This window comes from Chiloscyllium plagiosum, chromosome 11 (assembly GCF_004010195.1).
Source record: "Chiloscyllium plagiosum isolate BGI_BamShark_2017 chromosome 11, ASM401019v2, whole genome shotgun sequence".
In the NCBI taxonomy this organism is placed as follows: domain Eukaryota; kingdom Metazoa; phylum Chordata; class Chondrichthyes; order Orectolobiformes; family Hemiscylliidae; genus Chiloscyllium; species Chiloscyllium plagiosum.
In genome coordinates, this window is record NC_057720.1 from 82,831,503 (window position 1) to 82,854,350 (window position 22,848).

The following is a 22,848-nucleotide window of genomic DNA, read 5'->3' on the forward strand; positions in this document are numbered from 1 at the left end:
GACCTCTCCGCCCCCACCCCCTCTCCGGCCTATCACTTTCACCTTAACCTCCTTCCACCTATCGTATTCCCAACGCCCCTCCCCCAAGTCCCTCCTCCCTACCTTTTATCTTAGCCTGCATTGCACACCTTCCTCATTCCTGAAGAAGGGCTTATGCCCGAAACGTCGATTCTCCTGCTCCTTGGATGCTGCCTGACCTGCTGCGCTTTTCCAGCAACACATTTTTCAGCAGGAGTGGGCCAACCCTATTTCCCACCCCCCCACCTCCCAGCTGTTTATACAACTTATCAGGGATTTGGGCTAAAATTATGACAGGGGATTGAGGGGGTTACACTAATAAATTTCTATTGAGATGTAATTAAAATGAAGCAGGGCATTATGTGACCTCACCAATAAGTGAGAGAATTATAATAATCTCCTTCAGCACGGTGGCTCAGTGGTTAGCAGTGCTGCCTCACAGCACCAGGGACTTGGGTTCAATTCCAGCCTCAGGCGACTGTCTGAGTGGAGTTTGGACTTTCTTTGCTCTGGGTGCTTCAGTTTCCTCCCACAATCCAAAGATGTGCAGGTTAGGGTGAATTAGTTGTGCTAAATTGCCCATAGTGTTCAGAGATGTGTAGGTTGGGCGCATTAGACAGGGGTAAATATAGGGTAAGGGAATGGGTCTGGGTGGGTTACTCTTCGGATGGTCGGTGTGGACCTGATGGGCCGAAGGGTCTGTTTCCACACTGTAGGGAGTCTGATTCTAATTCTAATTCTTCTGCTGCAAGCAAATAACACAATATCTTAAAGGGACAGTGCTTCAAGCATGAGGGAAGGAGACAGTAATAGCAGATACAGTATGACATAAAATGAAAGCGAAATATGCTGGAAATCTGAAACAAAACCAGAAGGAGAAGAATTCTGAAGAGTCACATTGGACTAGAAAGGTTCACTCTGTTTCTCTCACTTTCTCTCCCAGATCACGTCAGACAACGCTGACTTTCTCTAGCAATTCCCTGCATCTGTTTGAGACACAATATCATGTCCTGTTTATGGTCAGGCTGCTTAGTTAGTGGGTGGGGGGAGGGGGTGAAGATTTCATCTGTGGTGCCTCAGTTGTGGAAGAGGAAAGCCCTCCCTCGAGTGTTGATTGACTTACTTGCACTGACTACACAGTGGCTCAGTGTGTAGCACGCCTGCCTTGAACTTCCCAGTTCTAGCCCCTTCCAGGACTTGAGCTTAACAGCCAAGGTTGACTTCAGTGCGCTCTGGGAAAGGAGCCATCTCCTGGATGCTGTGATAACCCAAGGCCATGATCTGTCTCCTCAAATTATTCCGTGACAGAATTCCAAAGAAGAGCAGTGGAGGGGTGGAGGGGTGGTGATCTCCCCTCATGTCTTGGCCAATAGCTATCTCTCAATCGACATCAAAAACAGGTTAACTGCTCACTGTCACCTTGCTGACTTTGTGAGTTTGTTGCTCACAAACAGCCTACTATGTTTCTCAAGTTCCTTCAAAAGTACATCAATTCCCCATGAAACACTTAGAGACATCCAGCGACTGTGAAAGTTGCTGTATAATTCTTTGAGGTTTGCCTCATAGGGTGGTTAAGAAGGGGTTTAGCACGCTTGCCTTCATTGCTCAGACCTTTGAGTATAGGCAGTCATGTTGAGATTCTACAAGACATTGGTCAGGCCTCTTTTGGAGTACTGTGTGCAGTTCTGGTCGCCCTGTTACAGGAAGGACTTTATTAAGCTAGAGGGGGCTCAGAAACATTTTACCAGGATGCTGCCAGAAATGGAGGGTTTGAGTTATAAGGAGAGGCTGGATAGGTTAGGACTTTCTTCACTGGAGTGTAGGATGTTGAGGTTTGACCTTATAGAAGTTTATAAAATCACGAGGGGCATAGATAAGATGAATAGCCGATGTCTTTTCCCTAGGGTGGGGGAGATCAAAACTAGAGAGCATATTCTTAAGATGAGAAGAGAAAAAGGGCCTGAGGGGAAACTTTTTTACACAGGGAGTGCTTCATGTGTGCAATGAACTTCCAGAGGAAGTGATGGATGCAGGTACAGTTCCACCATTTAAATGATATTTGGATCAGTACATGAATGATAAAGGTTTGGAGGGATATGGGCCAAGTGCAGGCAGGTGGGACGAGTTTAGTATGGGAACATGGTCAGCATGGACTGGTTGGAGCGAAGAGTTTGTTTCCTTGCTGTATGACTCTATGGCTCTATCAATGCAAGTTTCTACTTTATTCTGCGTACAGCCTGAGACATGAATAACAGAGACTCAGGACGGGAAGGTGCCTCCACAAACACACCCACGTGAGAAGTCACCGGGAGATTACTAGAAGGCACGGCTAACGTGGAAATAAAATGAACACTTCATGTGCCGACTTAGCACAATTTGAATTTGAGCAAAATTCGATGTGTAGTCCTTCTCAATCCCAAACACCAATGAACCTCCTCAGCACAGGGGCCGATTTAGTTTTTGTTTGCAGCAGCTAAATGAATCTACGCAGAGTGCGAGCTTGACAGGGCAAGGTCAGCTTAGCAAACTTCACTGAACCGACTGCTGCAGTTGGTTGCTGGGGCTTGGGAGGGAGGGGGGTGGTTGGTGATGACAGGAAGGGAGTGGGTTTAGAAGTTTCATTCCCAACGGCAGGTAAACAGTGTTTGGATTACTCCCCCTGTGTGACAGGCCTTGCATTTAGCTAAACAGGAGACCAGCTGTGCGTATAACATTTATTCTATCGACGGACGAGAACGCAAACATTAATTAAGTTGTCTTCGGGAGCACCCCCCCACCCACCCTGCCGCGCTGAGGGGAAAGAGGCCATTGATATGCTTACCTACTTAGGCCTAAGAAGAGAAAGGGCTGAGACCAGTACAAGAAGCCATTGACTCACCCTCTTCCCCCAGCCCCCATTCTTATCCACCAAAATTAATAAAGACTTTGGTTCACAGACATCACTAAGAAGGAGAGAGGGGCATTAGTGATCTTTAATTGGAAATTGTACTCCTCCTAGTAGGCCTTTGTTTACCCAGGATTGTCTCTTCATGCTGGGTGAAAGCAATGATTAAATCTGAGACTGCCAGGATTAGAGGCAGCATATGGACCTCCAAAGAGGCACCCCTCAACACTAACATTCTCATAAAAAGTGGCTTTGAGGTGGACTCTCTTGTACTTTTAAACCCTCTTTGATATGCTGCTTAGTTTCAGAGAGAGAAAGAGAGCCGGGCGGGAGGGAGAGGAATCAGACAAAAACACGCGGGTCTTAATTTGGCTTTTAGCAGAGGGGTGTAAAAGGCTCTCTGCTCGTCTCTGAAGCACATGGCGTCAAGGAGCCACTGTGTGTCGTAGCCTTTCATGTTCAGATTGCCCTTTTGGAACACGGCTGCCTGATGTAATAAAGGCCGCACTTTGCTGACATCAGCCAAACGCCAGTCACATGCTGAGGGTCAGTTGTGGCCTCGGTGGATAGACATTTGCGAGTTCATGCCCCACTCCAAGACAAGACTTGAGCTGCCTGACCTGCTGTGCTAGAAAAGCACAGCAGGTCAGGCAGCATCCGAAGAGCAGGAAAATCGATGTTTTGGGCAAAAGCTCTTCATCAGCTTGAGGGAGACGTTAAGTAAAAGCCCTGTCTGTCCTTCCATTGACGCAGAAAGTCCCCCTGGCCCTCAGTGAAATCAGACAGCGGTGTGAGAACCCCCATCCACTGGGGCTGACACACATCCGTCAACCAGCACTGAGAACCTACTCAACGTCTCATTCCTGTTTGCGGGAGCTTGCTGTGCATACTTTGGCCTCTGTTTTTCCCTCCATTAGAGATAAAAGATGCATGAGAACACTTCCAGGGATGAGCAAGTTCAGTTACGTGGTCGGATTGCAGAACGTGGAGGTGTTCTCCTTGTAAAAGATTGAGAGATTTGATCGAAGGGTTTCAAAATGACGAGGGGTCTCGACAGATTAGAAAAGGGAAGAGGTTGGTCCCATTGGTGGTGAAGACTCGGGAGGTTCAGAATTAAGGTGATTGCAAAAGAAGCAAAGACAACTTGAGGGAGACTCTCAATGCAGAGCAAGTGGCTCGGGTCTGGATTGCACTGTGTGATGGTGTGGAAAAGGTAGATGCAGTCAAAGGCACTGGAAAGAGAATTGGCTTATTATCTGAAGAAAAAACAAAAATTTAGTGTGACACGGATAGGACAAGGCAGTGGGAGCTGGTGAGTTGCTCTTTCAGAGATCAACACTGATAATACAGCCCCAATGGCATTCTTTTGTGCTATCCTGATGATTACAATGCTGGCTATACTTCTAAAGGGTTGCACTTCGGAAAGCCTGAGGTCAGGAAAGGTGTAATTTTTGCCTTCAACGAGACAAAATAAACTAGACCTAAAAAGAAGGGAAGTTTTACTGCGAGGCTTGTACAAAAGCAAAACGGAGCAATTAGTTGTTGAAAGTTTAAAAACAAAACCCTGTCATGTGGCATGTATGGTAAAAACCTATGGGAACACTTCCTGTCCAACACCTTGTACTTCCTGTGCCACATGTGACTACAGGTGGATTTCTTTCAGGCAGCACATTTCTCCAATAATTTTCAATAAAAGAAAACAAAGATGAAATGAACAAAGAAATTTCCTCACTGACAAAATGTATGTCAGAGTGGTTTATGGGCAGTGAAATAACTCTGAGGAAGAGAATTGTAGTTGTGGGAGGGTTAGTGGAAGCAAGTCCTGGTTAGCTTTGTCCATTGTTGGCTTCATAAAGGTATAGTGATTAGATCTGGCAATCTTAAAGAGGGATGCCAAGGTAGTAAAGGTGCATCTTAGCAACTCAATAATACAATCCTGGTTCAAGGATTTTGAGAAGGTATTATCAGGTTAGAAAGCAGTGAATACATTCTATTTATTCAAGTCGTGAGGGCGCCAAACATAGTTAGGAAATTATAGGCCAGTTATAGAGTCATAAAGTTGCACAGCACAGAAATAGACCCTTCAGTCCAACTCATTCATGCCGACCAGATATCCCAACTTAATCTAGTCCGATTTGCCAGCATTTGGCCCATATCTCTCTAAATATTTCCAATTCATATACCCATCCAGATGCCTTTTAAATGCTGCAAGTGTACCAGCCTCCAATAGTTCCTCACTCCATACACGCACCACCCTCTGCGTGAAAAAGTTGTCCCTTCGGACCCTTTTAAATCTTTTCCCTCTCACCTTAAACTTATGCCCTCTAGTTTTGGACTCTCCACCGCCCAGGGAAAAGACCTTGTCTATTCACCCTATCCATACCCCTCATAATTTTATGAACCTCAAGTCTCCGAAGCTCCAGGGAAAAAAGTCCCAGCCTATTCAACCTCTTTCTATAGCACAAAACCTACAGCCCTAGCAACATCCTTGTGAATCTTTTCTGAACCCTTCCAAGTTTCACAACATCCTTCCTAGAGCAGGGAGACCCAAATTGCACACTGTAATCCAAAAGTGGCCTAACCAATGTCCTGTACAGCCGCAACATGACCTCCTATACTCAATGCACTAACCAATAAAGGAAAGCATACCAAATGCTTCCTTCACTATCCTATCTACCTGCGACTCCACTTTCAAGGAATTATGAACCTGCATTCCATGGTCGCTTTGTTCAGCAACACTCCCATGACCTTGCCATTTATTATGTAAGTCCAGTCCTGATTTGCTTTGCCAAAATGCAGCTCCTCACATTTATCTTAAACTCCATCTGCCACTTCTCGGCCCATTGGCCCCTCTGATCAAGATCCCATTGTACTCGGAGGTAACTTTCTTCACTGTCCACTGCAGTTGCTTTAATGTCTGTAATAGGCAAGGTGTGAGAATTGTTTAGGCATGATAGCCCTGTACATGTGGAAAAGCTGAGGTAGGAATGATGGGCGGCATGGTGGCTCACAGCAGCAGGGACCTGGGTTCGATTTTCACCTCTGGCAACTGTCTGTGTGGAGTTTGCACACTTTCTCCTTGCGTCTGCGTGAGTTTCCTCCGGGTCCTCTGGTTTCCTACCACAATCCAAGATGCGCAGGTCAGGTGAATTGGCCATGCTAAATTGCCCATAGCGTTAGGTGCATTAGTCAGGGGAAATGGATCTGAGTGGGTTACTCTTCGTAGGGTCAGTGTGGACTTGTTGGGCCGAAGGGCCTGTTTTCATATTGTAGGGAATCTAATCTAATCTAATCTAAAGAGTCAGCATGGGCTTTATGAAAGGGAAATCTTGTTAAACCAATTCATTGGAGGTCTGTGAAGTACTGATACATGTTGTAGATAAGGGGAGCTCATTGACATACTGTACTTGGATTTCCACAAGACATTTGAAAAGGTGCCATATAAAAAGAAAAGTAGAATCAGGTGGTATAGGGTGTAACATGTTGGAATGGAGAGAAGACTGTATGGCTGGTAGAAAACAGGGTATGCAATAAATAGGTCTTTTTCTAACTGACAGAATGCAATGACTAGAATCCTGCAAGGGTCCATGCCACGGCCTCAACATTTTATAATTTACATCAATCACAGAGATGATGGGAATAATTCATGGTGCCTCTATGTTCAGATAACATCGAGACAGGTGGGAAAGTGGACTAATATTGACAGTTTGAGTGTGTGGTCCGGCCAAAAGAACACAATGTGGGAATGTGTGAAATTACTCACCTCAGCAGGAAGAATAAGACATTCCCTAAATGGAGGTAAACTGCAGAATTCCATGGTGCAGAGGGATTTAGGTGTCGCAGTGCATGAGTGACAAAATGTGAGTTTAACTGCAACGGGTGATTAAGAAACAAATGGAATGCTGTCCTGCATTACAAGAGAAATTGAACAGAAAGGTAAGGTAATTCTTCAGTTACACAGACCATTGGTGAGACTGCACCCTGAATACTGTGTGCACCTTTGGTCTCTTTAATTAAGGAAGGCTGGAAATGTATTGGAGGAGGTTTACCAGATTGAGACCTGGAAAGAGCGGGTTGACTTATGAGGAGAGGTTGGACAGACTGGGCTTGTTTCCATTGGAATTTAGAAAAGGGCTGAGTGCCTTGATTGAAGTGTACAAAGGTTATGAAATGTGAATGTGAGAAGGATGTTTCTTCTCACGGGTGAGTCCAGAAGGGAGAGAGTTTTAAAATTTGGAGGGGGTTGCCCTTTTCAAACAGAGACAAGAATTTCGTTTCTCTGAGAGGGTTTCGCAACTTAGGAACACTCTGCCTTAGAAGGTGGTGGGGGCAGGATCACTGGACAGTTTTAAGGCATAGCTAAATCGATTATTGTTAGGCAAAAGGAGTGGATGGGAACGTGGAATTTAAAACTCAGACAGATCAGCCATGAAACCTATTCAATGTCAGTACAGGCCCGAGGACCCGAGTGGCCTAGAGAGTGAATCTAATACCACCAGGCATTACCCTTGCTGAACCCCTCCACTGTCAATATCCTGGATGCACTGACCAGAGAAAGATGCTACCTGGACTGGACGGTTTGATTTATAGGGAGAGGTGGGACAGGCTGAGACATTTTTCCCTGGAGCGTAGGAGACTGAGGGGTGACCTTATAGTGGTCTGTAAAATCATGACAGGCATAGATAAGCCAACAGCTTTTCCCCATGCTCGGGGAGTCTAAAACTAGAGGGCATAGGTTTAAGGTGAGAAGGGAGAGATACAAAAGAGTCCAGAGGGGCAGTTTGCTTTCACACACAGGGTGTTGGAACAGGTTGACAGAGGTAGTAGTGGAGGCGAGTACAATTTTGCCTCTTCAGAAACATTTGGACAGATACGTGTATGGGATAGGTATGGAGGGACAAGGACCAAATGCAGCCAAATGTAACTAGGTTAATTGTAAAAAGTGGGCAGCATTGACAAGTCGGGCCAAAGGGCCTGTTTCTATGCTGTAAATCTCTATTACTCTATAACTGAACTGGACTATGGCTACAAGAGCAGGTTAGAGGCTGAGAGTTCAGTGACAAGTAACTCACTTCTCGTCGTCCAAAACTCTGTCCATTATAGACTAGCTACAAGGCATGAATCAGAAGTGTGTTGGAATATCCTACGTGACACTCCAACAACAGTCAAAACGCTCACCACCTTCCATGACGAAGCAACCACTGATTGCTACCTGATCCAGTACCTTAAACATACCACAGGCAATGTGTACTATCAACAAAATGCACTGCAGAAATTCACCAAGGCTCCTCTTACAACACCTTCTAAACCCAGGACCACTATTGTCCAGAAGGACGAAGGCAGCAGACACATGGAATTGCCTTCCCCTCCCCTCCAGCCCACACACGTGGAGTTCTATCACACTCCTTCACTGCTTTTGGATCCAAAGTCTGTTAAAGTAGACCCCAGCAATTCAAGAAGGTGGCTCACCATCATTCCTTCCAGGGCATTTAGGGATGGGTAATAAATGCTGGCTTACTTTGTGTCCCAAAATAGGAAAACAGAATCCCTGGGGTTATTGCTTCCAGCGCTGTCCTTGCCATTAATTCCCAATCCTTGGATACGCTAGGATAATCCTGGAGCAGTACCAACCCAAAGGCATGACTGCTCTGGGCATGTTACCCTGGTCATTTTGGGTAAAGAGACTGGCACCTCCACATCCCAAGAAGAGGTCTGTGAATCCAGAGATATCAAGATGCACGTCTTACTAAGGTGGTGATTTGATGCTTATGTCAAGAAGCTATCAAAAGAGTGTTCTCTCTTATTTCACACCAGGGTTTCGGTTTAAATTCTTGAAATCTGCTTATAACAATAAATTACCTTTATACAGCACTCGTCCTAAGGTGCATTGAGTTTATAATAGGTGCAAATTGGGGGGAGGCTGGGCAGGTGTGAATTGAAATCAAGATACATGAAACAGGGCTGTACCAATTAGTATATGGACTCTTCTTTCACTGTGGGAAATGTCCCAACTCCTTGTAGACCGGTACTTCAAGGAATGATTTCTTCAAAGGCACCACAAAATTAAAAATACCAGTTCTTTTCAATTAGTGCCGGGGGGAAATCCTTCCTGTCATATTCCTGCCAACAACTCTTCTCTCCTCCATTTGATCCATTCAGTACTACCGGTGGTTTTTGTTTCTTGAAAGAGATGAGGTTTATCCTCTGTCGAACTGAGGTGTACGCCAGGAAAGTAATGTTGAGGGGAAGTTCCATTTCTAACAGACAGTCTGCGCGGCCAGTACTGCAAGGCACCAACCTCCAGCCTGTGTTACTTTCAAATATCAGACACAGTTGGAACCATGCCTGCTCTCAAATACCCCCGCAGGTATCTGTACCAGAACCAATGACTTGTATTTACATGGAACCTTCCACTATCTCAGTGTGTTCCAACACGTCTTCCAACCAATTATTGACTTTAACGGTACTGTTGTAATGCAGGAGATTCGGCAGCTAATTTATGCCCATAAATATGATGGCCAGGTAATTTGTTGTTGTTGAGTAAATATTGGGTAAATTATGCTGGAGCTCTCTCATTCTTTTGGATAGACTGGCCACCTGAGAGGTGTGACATTGCAATCATTAGCACAGTAGCCCTCTCTCAGTGCTGCACTGTAGTGCCAGCCTGGGTGATGTGCTCAAGTCTTTGGAGTGGGCCCTGACCCACAATATTGTGACTCTGAGATTAGAAAGGGAGGGTGGGTGGGTAATATCTGCTGAGACAACCCATTGAGAAACCCATTCACTGAATGCATTCACAGTAGAAGAGGAACATGCCCTACCATGTATAATATCCTCCCACGTTCAAAAGACAGTTTTCCCTCCTGACCACCTCCAACGTCTTTGTCTAAATTATGGACACCATTTCTTCAATAGACTTCAGTGAGGTACTGGCCAAAACTCTATTTCAGCAGGGTAACTCAAAGAAGATATAGTTCTCCATAGGATTCGGACCTCTGTGACAGCAAATAATAAAAACATCAGGAGCAGGAGTAGGCCGGCTAGTCTCTTGAGCGTGCTCCACCATTCAATAAGATCATGGCTGCTCTTTTCATGGACTCAGCTCCACTTATCCACCTTGTCACCATAACTTTAGATTAGATTACATTACAGTGTGGAAACAGGCCCTTCAGTCCAACAAAGTCCACACCGACCCGCCGAAGCGCAACCCACCCAGACCCACTCCCCCACATTTACCCCGGCCCCTAACACTACGGGCAACATAGTATAGCCAATTCACCTGACCTGCACATCTTTGGACTGTGGGAGGAAACCGGAGCACCCGGAGGAAACCCACGCAGACATGGGGAGAACGTGCAAACTCCACACAGTCAGTCGCCTGAGGCAGGAATTGAACCCGGGTCTCTGGCGCTGAGAGGCAGCAGTGCTAACCACTGTGCCACTGTGCCGCCCAAAATCTTAATTCCTTTACTGTCCAAAATTCTATCTATCTTTCCATTAAAAGCATTCAATAAGGTAGCTACAACTGCTTCACTGGGCAGGGAATTCCGCAGATACACAAGCCTTTGGATGAAGATGTTCCTCCTCATCTCAGTCCTAAATCTGCTCCCTCTGATTATGAAGCAATGCCCCTCATTCTTCTAGTTTCACCCACCAGGGGGAACAACCTCCCTCCTTCTATTCCCTTCATAATTTTATATGTTTCTAAAATATCTCCCCTCATTCTTCTAAATTCAAATGTGTATAATCTCAGTCGACTCAATCTCTCCTCAATCAATCTAGTGAACCTCCTCTGCACCCTCTCCAGTGCCAATATATCTTTTCTCAAGGAAGGAGACCAAAACTGTACAGAGTACTCCAGGTGTGGCCTCACCAGCACCCTATACAGCTGCAACATAACCTCCCTGCTTTTAAACTCCATCCTTCTCACAATGAAGGACAATATTCCATTTGTCTTCATAATGATGTACTTTTGTGATTCATGCACAAGGATACCCAGGTCCCTCTGCACAACCGCGTGCTGCAATTTTCCACCATTTAAATCAGCCCTTCTCAACAGGGGCCATTGGCCCCTTAGGGGCCTTACACATTTGAAGGGGACATCAGGCTGAAAACTGTGAGATGAGGAATCCCAAGTGTTTATGAGGGGCCCTGGTCACTGAACCAATGAAATAGCCATTGGAGTCAATGGTTTCCCTCCTGTTTATAACATCTTTCCAACACACAGTTTGAATTCGGCGCACCTGGTAAATTAATTGCTTAAGCTCCTCCCACACAGCCTCACTTCAGGGTCAGTCACGAACTGGACTGCACCAGGTCAAAACGCATTCAATCAAGGGTTCTCACATCCACTACCACCATATTTCATTATCCGAAGATCAGCGTGTCTATCTGTTCGTGTTGTATCCCTGTCTGAAAGGGGTGGGCCCTGGAACCTGAGAAGAGTTCCTGGGGTGGGACGTGGCAAAACAAAAACAGTTGAGAATCACTGATTTAAATAACAGTCCACTTAATCCCATGAAACTAGTCTGATTAGGGTCAAATGCTTTAGACAACACTGGGTGAAGGAGAAAGACAGAAATATGGCCTTCCCCCAGTTAGTAATGTTGAATCTGGAATTGCGTGTTCACCTGCCTGCTGCGAATCCTAAACTGCGGGTCATTTGGGTCCATCGTGTGTGTGTACCAGCCTTTTAGACCCCGCCTGGCGCTGGGTTTGGGTTACCTGAATCCGAGGCGGCCGGGCTGACCAGGCTCAGCAGCTCCCGCTCCTTCTCGTAGTCGCCCTTGCAGAGCAGTTGGCCCTCCTTCAGCACAAACTCATCGCCTTTCTGGAGCTGCCGCTCGCACACACAGCAGCAGAAGCAGGGCAGGTGGTAGACGCTCTTCTGCGCCCTCATGACGAACTCGGTGGGAGCGATCGTCTCCATGCAGCCGCTGCACTTGGCTACAAACAGCCTGCACAGACACAAAGAGAAAGATCCCATTGAATGCTGAGGCCATTTCGCACCAGCCGCCGACCAAGCCCTTAGCACAGCCAATGCTCCTCTAATGTCGCTACTGCAGTTCGCTTTACCTCCTCTCTCTCTCTCTCTCTCTCTCTCTTGTCTTCAGCTCTACCTTTGCTTCATTTACCCACCCAGGCTCTAATTCTCTCTCAGCCCTTCAGTGGGAGGGGGTGGGCAACTTGGGAAAAGAGACCTGACATTACTGGCAAACGTGCTAACAAAATCCCACAGTTAACATGGACAGGCAGCAGTTCAGAGCTGTTGTCTATAGGGCTGTGCTTGTGGGCAGCAATTGGCAGACAGGAAAATCACACAGGGCTGTATAATGGGCAACCATTCTGCTCTCACTAGATGTGGAAATGAACACTCCCAAGTTGTGAAGACATATCTACAGTCCAACAGTGAGAATTGGCAGCAACGGTTTGTGACTGAGGAAGAGATTTGTATTCACTGTTGAATACAAAGTTGTGTCCTCGCCCCAGTTTGGGTCAGTTTTTCCTTTTAAACAGCCACTTTCTTTCCTCAGGAAGACAACCACACAGCTTCAACAGGGCTGGCCGCTAATTCCCCTCCATCTGCAAAAGTCACCGATGCAAAACTCCAGTGGGCACGCTCAAAGAAACATAAAATACTGCACAAACATAGAACTTGCTGGAGAAACTCAACATGTGTGGCGAATGAACCAAGAGTTAATGTTTCGAGTCCTGTCTGACTCTTCCTCAGAACCGAAAAAGTCAGAAAATGGCAGCTTTTTATATTTTTTAAACAAGCTGAAAGATGCTTGTTCAGACCTTCTGAACATCTCCAGCGTTCTCTGTGTTTGTTTCAGATTTCCAGCATCCGCAATATTTTGCTTTTATTCAAGCATTTAGTTTGTTGGTGCTTCTCTTGCAGGTATACCCACCTTGAAGATCTGCTCTCTTCTCCCTGACAGGGTCTCCATTTTAATCTTTCAAGTAGGTAAAAACAATGAGGTAAAAACAGGGTAAAAACAATGACTGCAGATGCTGGAAACCAGATTCTGGATTAGAGTGGTGCTGGAAAAGCGCAGCAGTTCAGGCAGCATCAGAGGAGCAGGAAAATCGACGTTTCGGGCCAAAGCACTTCATCAGGAATACAGGCAGAGTGCCTGAAGGGTTTCCTCCTCCTCAGATGCTGCCTGAACTGCTGTGCTTTTCTAACACCACTCCACTCCAGAATTTTAATCTTTCAGCTTGTTCAGAAATATAAAACCCACCATTTTCCAACTGCTTCTGATGTTAAAGAAGAGTCATACTGGGCTCGAAACATTAACTCTGTTTCTTTCTCCACAGATTTTGCCAGACCTGCTGAGTTTCTCTAGTATTCTCTGTGTTTGGTCCAGTGTTTCCATCGGACTTCACACTTCCAGCACCATTCAATGGTGACAAGGCAAAGTATTTTCTTGAGCAAGTATTTCCAGCTCTCTTACTCCATCCATATGACCCTGGATTGTAATGGATGAGGTTCTCCAGACTGCAATGAAATCTATACTTTTTGCATTATCTGCGAGTGTGTGTGGTGGGTGTTGAGCCACAGTAATTATACACTTTGTTGGTGGGGAAGGGGAAGTCATCCTTAGTTGACTGGAGGTGGTAATGTTTAAAGTACTGCACCGAATGACAAAGGGTTGATATGTCTGATCATCTTTCAGAACAATGGGGTGGAACCCAGCTGGGAGACATTAATGGGACAGGTCAGTTTCAAGGGTCCATGCATCCGAAGTGCTGCCCATGACGACATTGCAGGGAAGTCCTGGAAGACATTGTGCACTGAGTGCTTCTAAGACAGAGAAAGAGAGAGAGCGAAAAATCAGGGAGGCCCAGGAATAGCTTTCGGAAACAGAGTTCTTGAGACATTGGGATCTTGGATCTGTTTAGAAACTGGGACTTTGACCAACATGGTGGGTGAGATGGTGGAATGAAATCTCAGGTGGAGGTCAGTTCAGCTCTAAACAGAAAATTGATAGGGATAGGTTTGTGCGTAAATTTGATAGAAACCTGGAATAGTGTAACTTTTGGGTTAAGATTGTGTCTGTGGGAATATGCACACAGCTGATCTGTCGTCGGCTAAGGATCAGATTGGATCTTTGCAGGAGAGGCACTAGAATTCCTCATAAGGAAAGCAGGATTGTAACAAATGTTTGAACTTCTCAGTTAAAGACTGATGTCTGAGTTGGTTGCTGAGAGATTCCTGGGATCTGCCTTGGGTTGTGCCCGTTGTTAAATGCAGAAACGCCAAAGTTTCCTGGTGAATCCACGTTGACTTTGTGGTAAATCAGGAGGGATGTCAGCTAATTGACAGATTTATTTGTTAACTGGGGTGCAGTAACATTTCTTTTTTTTGTTGGAATTTTGTGGCTTTAGTGAGTAACTAGGATTTCAAATTTTTGCTAGAAGGCTACCGGTCACTTATCAAATTTGCAGATCCAAAATTTGGTCTGGTCTGGAATTATAACAAGACGTTCTGTTATCCTCCCGTCAACCCTGCATTACACTGAAGCATCCATCCCATTCAGAACTTTGCGTTGCTGCTCACCCAGAGAAGCTTTGTCCTTTCCATTGGCTATCCTCCTCCAAACCCGCAAAAAGGCTGGTCTCATTTGGAAAGCAGATGTTCTGTGTGATCCCCGGATTATAGGCTGTGAGTATACAATAGCTAAGCCGCAAGTTAAGACTCGAGATTAGTGCTACTATGTGAGATAGCCTTCCGCTGACAGCAGTTAACTCTTACATTTATTGCCTGCAGACACACGGCCAAGAAAATAAATTGCTTAACAAAGTATTTTTACAAAGGCTCCATATTAGCAATCAAGTCTCTAAACCACGCTGGTCTGATTCTCAGAGTTACAAATTGCGTAGCGTCATCTCAATGAGGGGATTTGGTGAGGTTCAGAGGAGGGAAGCCGTCCTATTCCAGCTTACTTCAAAGCCACTTGGAAAATGAGGGAGGAGTGGAAATGAGTGGAATGGTGAGTGTGTGAATGGGAACAAGAATCAGGACCTTCTGTGGTGACCGCTGTAGGGATACAGCCATGGTGGTCCTCCTGGTCACGAATATGGTTCATGGATATCGAGTGGTAAACTGAGTGAGATGACAGAGAAGCCAAGGAAGCAAAAGTCCCAGGGAGAATCAGTGTCTCCGGGAAAAAGAACGAGAAAAAAAAATTGGGACAAGGAAGGCGAATCAATCGGGAACTAAGATGGGATTGCAAGCTGTCAGTGAGGAACAAGTTGTTTTTAACCACACCAACCCTGCCCCCAAACCAAGCCTACTATCAAATCACCCTGATGGATGGGGTCTCCTTACACCCCCGGGCTCTCACTCCAGAGAATTATGGCTTCACTGTTTGCAAATAGAGCCAAGAACACAAAGAAAAGAGTTGAGGATTCAGAAACAAAAATACAAGCCTGTTTTTTTTTAATCATCTTTGCTGCAAGTCTACAAGTGCTTCCATACTCCCTTTCTAATTAAAGAGACAGACACCAGCTTTTGATTCAAAGTTAAAAGAAGCTTCTTTCAATACCAAAGTGATTGATGTTAAATTATTACAGCTAAATCAATATTTTACAAGATGTAATTATTATTTTGCTAATGATTGCATATATAGTGTAAATGTTTTCTAGTGTCTCAACTACAGTTTGTAATATTCATATTTTGTGTACTTTTTTAAATCAAACATCTCAGATATTTCACATCAGATATATTCTTCAACATCAACAGATTGCAAAGAAAGTGGCATTCATCTAGTTCATGTTTATTTCAGTGTCAGCTCCTGTCCATGTACAGTACACACTGTGTAAGAGGGAATGATTCACTCCTGTCTGGGACTGTGTGTGTGTGTGTGTCAGTGTCAGCTCCTGCCCATGTACAGTACACACTGTGTAAAAGGGAGTGATTCACTCCTGTCTGGGACTGTGTGTGTGTGTGTGTCTCAGTGACAGCTCCTGTCCATGTACAGTACACACTGTGTAAAAAGGAGTGATTCACTCCTGTCTGGGACTGTGTGTGTGTGTGTTGTGTGTGTGTGTCAGTGTCAGCTCCTGTCCATACATACACACTGTAAAAGGGAGTGATTCACTCCTGTCTGGGACTGTGCATGTGTCTCAGTGTCAGTACACTGAGTAAAAGGGAGCAATCCACCCACATTTAGTATCAATTCTACAATGTTAAACAGCAGCACAACGTGTAGCTCTGACAGTACATGTTTCCATACCCATCTGTATGTAGTGTGTAACATGCAGTTGTGGTCCAGGTTTCCAGCTCCTGAAAACTGGCCCCTCCCCCGCCGAGCTGAATGTCAGTCTAATTTAAATTACAGGAGATAGACAGGAGAAAATGCAGCCTTACAGAGTCCCTGCTCGCCCAACATGTGTTATTAGCTGCATCACCATGGAGACGGCAAACCCAGTTTAATAAAAAGAAAATATGCTTCTTTGGACCTATACCCCACCCACCCCACCCCCACCCCCCCCTTTAATCTGTTTAATCGACCCTCGCTAATCTGTTTAAGAAGCTGCTGCATAATCTGCTGCATTGTTAAATAAGCAAGTGTGGAATTTCTTCCGCAGCTCGAAGCTTAGCAACAGCGCGGGGGAGGGGAGGGAGAGTGACAATATTTAAACATCTGATTAATGTTACATGCCTCGCAATCAATCATCTCTAATCACTAGTGCAGGATTACACTGAGTCGGTTTCGGATTTCATTAGTGAAGATGGAAAGGTGGGACAGAGTGAGAGAGAGAGAGAGAGAGAGAGGCTGGGTAGGGCATTAGGTGAGGCATGGAGATGCATCGCCAAGTTAGCCGGTGGTACCAGAGGCGGATATGTGAGGTGAGATAGCTAAGGTCAGACTTCACCACATCTCCCTTCCCCTCCACCCCCAAACCTTAGATGTCACTGGCTGTTCATCTGACCCTTAGCCTGGATCAGCCAAGAGCACCCATCAGCAACGGTGCCAAGAGACAAGCCAGGGACCAGTCACAATTGCCACCCCAGGTGGCATGGGTAGCTCAGGAGTTAGCAGAGCTGCCTCACAGCACCCAGGACCCAGGTTCGGTTCCAGCCTCGGGCGACTGTCTGTTTGGAGTTTGCAAGTTCTCCCCGTGTCTGTGTGGGTTTCCTCCGGGTGCTCTGGTTTTCTCCCACAGTCCAAAGACGTGCAGGTTAGGGTGAATTGGCCATGACGTCCATGCAGAGTTACAAGGATGGGATAGGGGATCTGGGTCTGGGTGGGATGCTCTTCTGAGGGTCAGTGTGGACTCAATGGGTCGAATAGCCTGCTTTCACACTGTATGAATTCTATGGTACTTGTCATAAATGAGACCTCTACCCCAGCCCCAAGGGTTTCAGTGGGCACCAAGTGAGAGGGGGCATGATGCAAAGTGCCATTTGGCCCAGACTGCTTGTGCTAGCTCTTCGAAAGTGCTCTTCCTTTTGGCACTCTCTTCCTCTGCAGCCTTTTGAAGTTTTCCTGTTGTGTGTATTCATCCATTTCCCAACGGGAGGTTACAATTGAAGTCACCTTGACCATTGTTTCGGGCAGTGCTGTATCCCAGCCAGATTAATGCTGCAGCTGATCAGCGAGGCTGAGTAATGGGAATGGGGGAAGCAGAGGTCTGAGTCCCACTCGATATCCTGTGGTGCTGCTGGATAACATGTACGCGTCGGCAGTGCTAGGTGAGAACACAGTGTCGGAGAAAGTTCAATGCAGCCTAGCTGGCTGACAAATATGGCTGTCCACCAGACAACAGGCAAGTGACCAGTGTTTTATATGCAAGCAAGACTGCACCTCAGTGGGTGCTGGGTTAACTGCCAACCTCCTTCTGAAATGTAAATAAAAAAGCATTTGCAGTCTCACTTCAACTAACTATTGAACAAAGATGGTTCATTGCACTGATTTTCAAAGGAGATGGGGGAAAAGCTGGAAGAGTCGGATGATCATAATGAATGGCGGAACAGGATTGAAGGGCTGAATGGTCTATTTCTTCTCCTAATTTCTATGTTTCTGTGGTAGGCATTGTTACAGAGACTACGAGAGATGCTAAGTCTTGCTCCTATAACCTACTAAGCCGTGCTGCCCACAAAGTTATGTGAAGTAATTCAGGTCGGGGGGTGGGGGGTGGGGAAGTGTTTCTGACAACCCTCAACATTACCCCATTCAGCCCATATACAACAGAAAGAGTCAAGGAATTTTGTAAGATTCAAGGAGAGCTATAGAGATGGAGAGATCTATTTAGCTGAACCTTGTCAACACTTTAAAATCTGATGCTTTGAAGGGTAGAAATGGGACATTCAGAAGTCTCCCCTGACCCCTCTAACGATAAGTACTACAGAATTCAGCCAATGTCAAAAGTCCAGGTAATGACAATCTCCATCAAACTCTCCAGGACTAGCTACACTTTCACTGTTTTTAAACTGTTTATAGGCTTCCTTTGTTTGATTTACAGATGATTTGCTTAGAAAGCCAGCACTTATTGCCCATCCCTAATTGCCCTCAAGATGATGGTGGTGAGCTGCCATCTATTTCGCAGCGGTCTGGGTGGTTTAGGTGTAGTTAGGAGAGGAATTCCAGGATTTTGACTCTGCAACGTCTCTATCCTTATTCCCTCTCATCTGATTTTCATGTCGAGCACTGAGTTATCAATTAGCGACACAGATCTGGTCAACAACACAGAACTCAATCACAGTACCTGTGGCACAATTGGTCAGCCAGTCTCTGTGGCGTAATCGGTCAGCACGGTCGGCTGTTAATTAGAAGGTTAGTGGTTCAAGACAACCCAGGGATGGAGCGAGTGCTGCATTCACTTCATTGGGTGGGCGGCATGGTGACTCAGTGGTTAGCACTGCTGCCTCACAGCGCCAGGGACCTGGGTTCGATTCCAGTCTCAGGTGACTGTGTGGAGTTTGCACATTCTCCCCGTGTCTGCGTGGGTTTCCTCCGGGTGCGCCGGTTTCCTCCCACAGTCCAAAGATGTGCAGGTTAGGTGAATTGGCCATGGTAAATTGCTCATAGTGTTAGATGCATTAGTCAGAGGGAAATGGGTCTGGGTAGGCTGCTCTTCGGAGGGTTGGATGTGGACTTGTTGGGCCGATGGGCCTGTTTCCATACGATAGGGAAGCTAATCTAATCTCCTACCAATTGTTCACGACACATAAAAATTAGGCTCCCTTCCAAACCATGCACTCAAAAGCCTACAGTTTGCACCACTGCAGTATGTCTGGACACACATTGTGTTTTCATCCTGATGCTTCATTAAGAACTAGAGGGTTTGAGGGCTGATGCAATTGAGCTGGTTCTCATCAGATGAAGTGTTGGGAAGAGAAGCTGGAAACCAGTTTTCTGAGTGGCTAAGAATCAAGAGCAGAAGGGTATAGGTTTAAGGGACTGAGGTCATGATGCAGAAGACACTCTAAATTCATTTGCAGGACGAGGGTGTTGTTGGCAAGGGCAGTACTTATCGCCCATCCCTGTTTTGAAGGTGAACTTATACGTGTGGTCTAATCCTTTGAAGTGGAAGAGGTTGTGGATTTGGAAGGTGACGTGTAAGGAGCTTTGGCGAGTTTCTTTCGTGCAGCTTATAGATGGCGCACACTGTGTGTACCACTACGTGTTAGTGATCAACAGAATGAATGCTAAAGGTGGTGGATGGGACGTCTATCAAGAAGGCTGTCAAAAAGTGTGGCACTGGAAAAGCACAGCAGGTCAGGCAGCATCCGAGCAGCAGGAGAATCGATATTTCAGGCATAGGCCCTTCATCTGCTGCTATGTTCAGCTTCTTGAGAGTCACTGGGGAGTTATCCATTACACACCTGACTTGTGCCGTGTAGATGGGACTACAGAATTCCTAGCTTCTAATCTGTTCTTGTAGTCACTGTATTTGTATGGCTGGTCCAGTTCAGTTTCTGGTCAATGGCAATCCCATTAATTGTGGGGATAAAGTGATGGTAATGTAATTGAATTCCAAGGATTCTGTCTTATTGGAGATGGTCATTGCCTGGCATCTGTGGTAAAAATGTTGTTTGCCATTTATCAGCCCAGGTCTGGACATTGTCCAGGTCTTGCTGCATTTGGACTTAGACTGCTTCAATGTCTGTGGAGTCGAAAATGGTGCCGAACATCATGCAATCATCAGTGAACATCCCACTTCTGATCTTATGATTGAGGTCATTGATGAAGGAGTTGAAGATTTTTGGGCCTGACACTACCCTGAAGAACTGGAGAATGTGGGAGAGCTTTTGTGGCACAGGATAGAGTTCATACCTTCCAGTTAGGAAACTCAAGTTCAAGTCCCTGCTGCTTCAGAGGTGTGTCATAACATCACTGAGCAGACTGATTAGAAAATATCTCCCAACAACCACAACCTTCAACAACCACAACCATCTTCACAGATTTGACTCCAGCCAGTGGAGAGTTTGTCCCCTGATTCTCAATGATACCACTTTTGCTAGGGCTCCTTGATGCCACACATGGTCAAGTTTGACCTTGACGTCAAGGGCAGTCTCTCTCACTCCCACCTCTAGAATTTAACTCTTTCATCCATGTTTGAATCAAGGCTGGCATGAGGTCAGCAGCTGTAGTACCCAAACTGAACAAAAGTGAGAAGATTATTGTAGAGCAAGTCCACATTAACAATATCTACTTTCACTTCGCTGATGATTAACAGTAGAAGGGGCAGTAACTGACCAGGTTGGATTTGTCTTGCTTTCTGTGGACAAGACATGCCCAGGCAATTTAGTGACGTTTCAAAATGCTTAGCAACCAATTAAAATGCATTTGAAGTGTAGACACAGTCCCAATGCAAGAAATGCACAAACCACAGAAATTGCACAGAAAATATTTCCACAAATGGCAACATAATGATGAGATAACTTGTGTGGCGCTAAACGAGGTATAAATATTGGTCCCTGCTCTTGCATGAAAGTGCCTTGACATGTTTTACATCCAGCTGGGCAGGCGCTTGGGTAGGGCTTGATGTCCAACTCGAAAGACAGCACCTCTAAGTGTACAGCAACTCCTTCAGTAATGCACAGCCTTGACCTTTGTGGTAGAGCTAGGAGAAAGTGTGGACGGCAGATGCTGGAGATCAGAGCTGAAAATGTGTTGCTGGAAAAGCGCAGCAGGTCAGGCAGCATCCAAGGAACAGGGGAATCAACATTTCAGGCATAAGCCCTTCTTCAGGAATTCAGGCTTTGTGATAGAGCTCTAGAGCCTAACTCAATGGGCTAGATAGATAGTTGGAGGGAAGAGACGATGATAAAGGGAGATGGGAACGGTGGGAACATGGGATCAGACCCACTGTTTACATGAAGGATACACAGCGTCATTCCTTTCAATTCTATGTAAATAAACATAATTTTTTAAGTTGCAATATTCAATATAAATGTTGACGAATTGAGGCACAGTTTAATATTCCCGGAGACTGAGCAAAGAAAACACATCATTTGGAGTGCGTTTCCCGATATTTGAGTATTTGACTTTTTTTATTCACTCATAGAGCATGGGCATCGCTGGCTGGGGTAACATTTATTGCCTGCCCCATCTGCCCTTGAGAAGGTGGGGCTGAGCTGCCTTTCCAAACCGTTGCAGTCCACATGCTATAGGTTGACCTACAATGCCTTTAGGGAGGGAACACCAAGACATTGACCCAGATCTATGATCAGTGGCGATGATACTATGGCTATAAGAGATATATTTTGTCCTTTTTGTTTGAAGAGAGGTTTGAAGTCAGAGGTACCGGGCTGTCTATTGAAAGCCCCAAAGAATAAACAGCTTGTGATGCCTTGGGGATTTTTTCTTAAAGTTGGAACAATAGAAGCAAACCTGAACGGGTGTGGTCAAGTTCCCACAGAACCGGGATTTTTAGTTTTAATTTTTCAGTGATAGCTGCTGGGATTTGAAGCTGCAGGACATCTCTACCTGCTACTCTTTTCTCTCAATGTTTTTCCTCCTGGACTGGAGAACTGTCTGTGAGAAAGTCTATGTCGAGAGTGTGGTGCTGGAAAAGCGCAGCAGGTCAGGCAGTGTTCAAGGAGCAGGAGAATCGACGTTTCAGGCCAGAGCCCTTCATCAGGAGCAAGGCTTAGCATTCAGCTCCCCTTTGTCTCTGTAACAATGCCTACCATAGAACATAGAAATTAGGAGAAGAAAAAGACCATTCAGCCCTTCAATCCTGTTCCGCCATTCATTATGATCACAGTTAATCATTCCTGATGAAGGGCTCCCGCCCGAAACGTCGCTTCTCCTGCTCCTCGGATGTTGCCAGATCTGCTGTGCTTTTCCAGCAACATTCTCTCAACCCTGATCTCCAGCATCTGCAAGTCCTCACTTTCTCCTTGTGAGACAATCTATTTTACTGAACTTGCTCTTTGCCAATGGGGTATTTATGGGATGTTATTATATTGAAACAGGTACAGTTTAGTAGTAAGATAATCTATTATTCTGTTAAGTTTTTCCAATAAAGTTATTCTAATTTCTTCTTTAAGTTTGGTGTATTTTAACTATAGTGTATGAATAAAGTGTGTGTTCCACTTCAGAAAAGTAACACCAAGGCCTCACAAGCTATGTACTTGATGGGCTTGCGATCAATAGCTAGGGAGCTCTGCTTTAGAGCTCCTCTTCAAAGAAAAAAGTCATAATTCCCCTTTTAAAGCTGGAGTATTGTCACATTGTCTATAAGTGAAGTCCTGAAAGCATAGTCATAGTCATAGAGATGTACAGCATGGAAACAGACCCTTCGGTCCAACCTGTCCATGCCGACCAGATATCCCAACCCAATCTAGTCCCACCTGCCAGCACCCGGCCCATATCCCTCCAAACCCTTCCTATTCACATACCCATCCAAATGCCTCTTAAATGTTGCAATTGTACCAGCCTCCACCACATCCTCTGGCAGCTCATTCCATACACGTACCACCCTCT

At 45.6% G+C, this 22,848-nt stretch overlaps 1 protein-coding gene across 1 annotated transcript in view; it reads right to left on the minus strand.

Moving 5' to 3' along the window:
- LOC122554629 (LIM homeobox transcription factor 1-alpha-like) overlaps positions 1–22,848 on the minus strand; it is a 283,529-nt gene that overhangs the window by 29,620 nt on the left and 231,061 nt on the right. Inside the window, exon 3 of the mRNA XM_043699952.1 lies at positions 11,627–11,859. Within this exon, the coding sequence (XP_043555887.1) occupies positions 11,627–11,859 (233 nt within the window). The remainder of the gene's footprint in view (positions 1–11,626; positions 11,860–22,848) is intronic.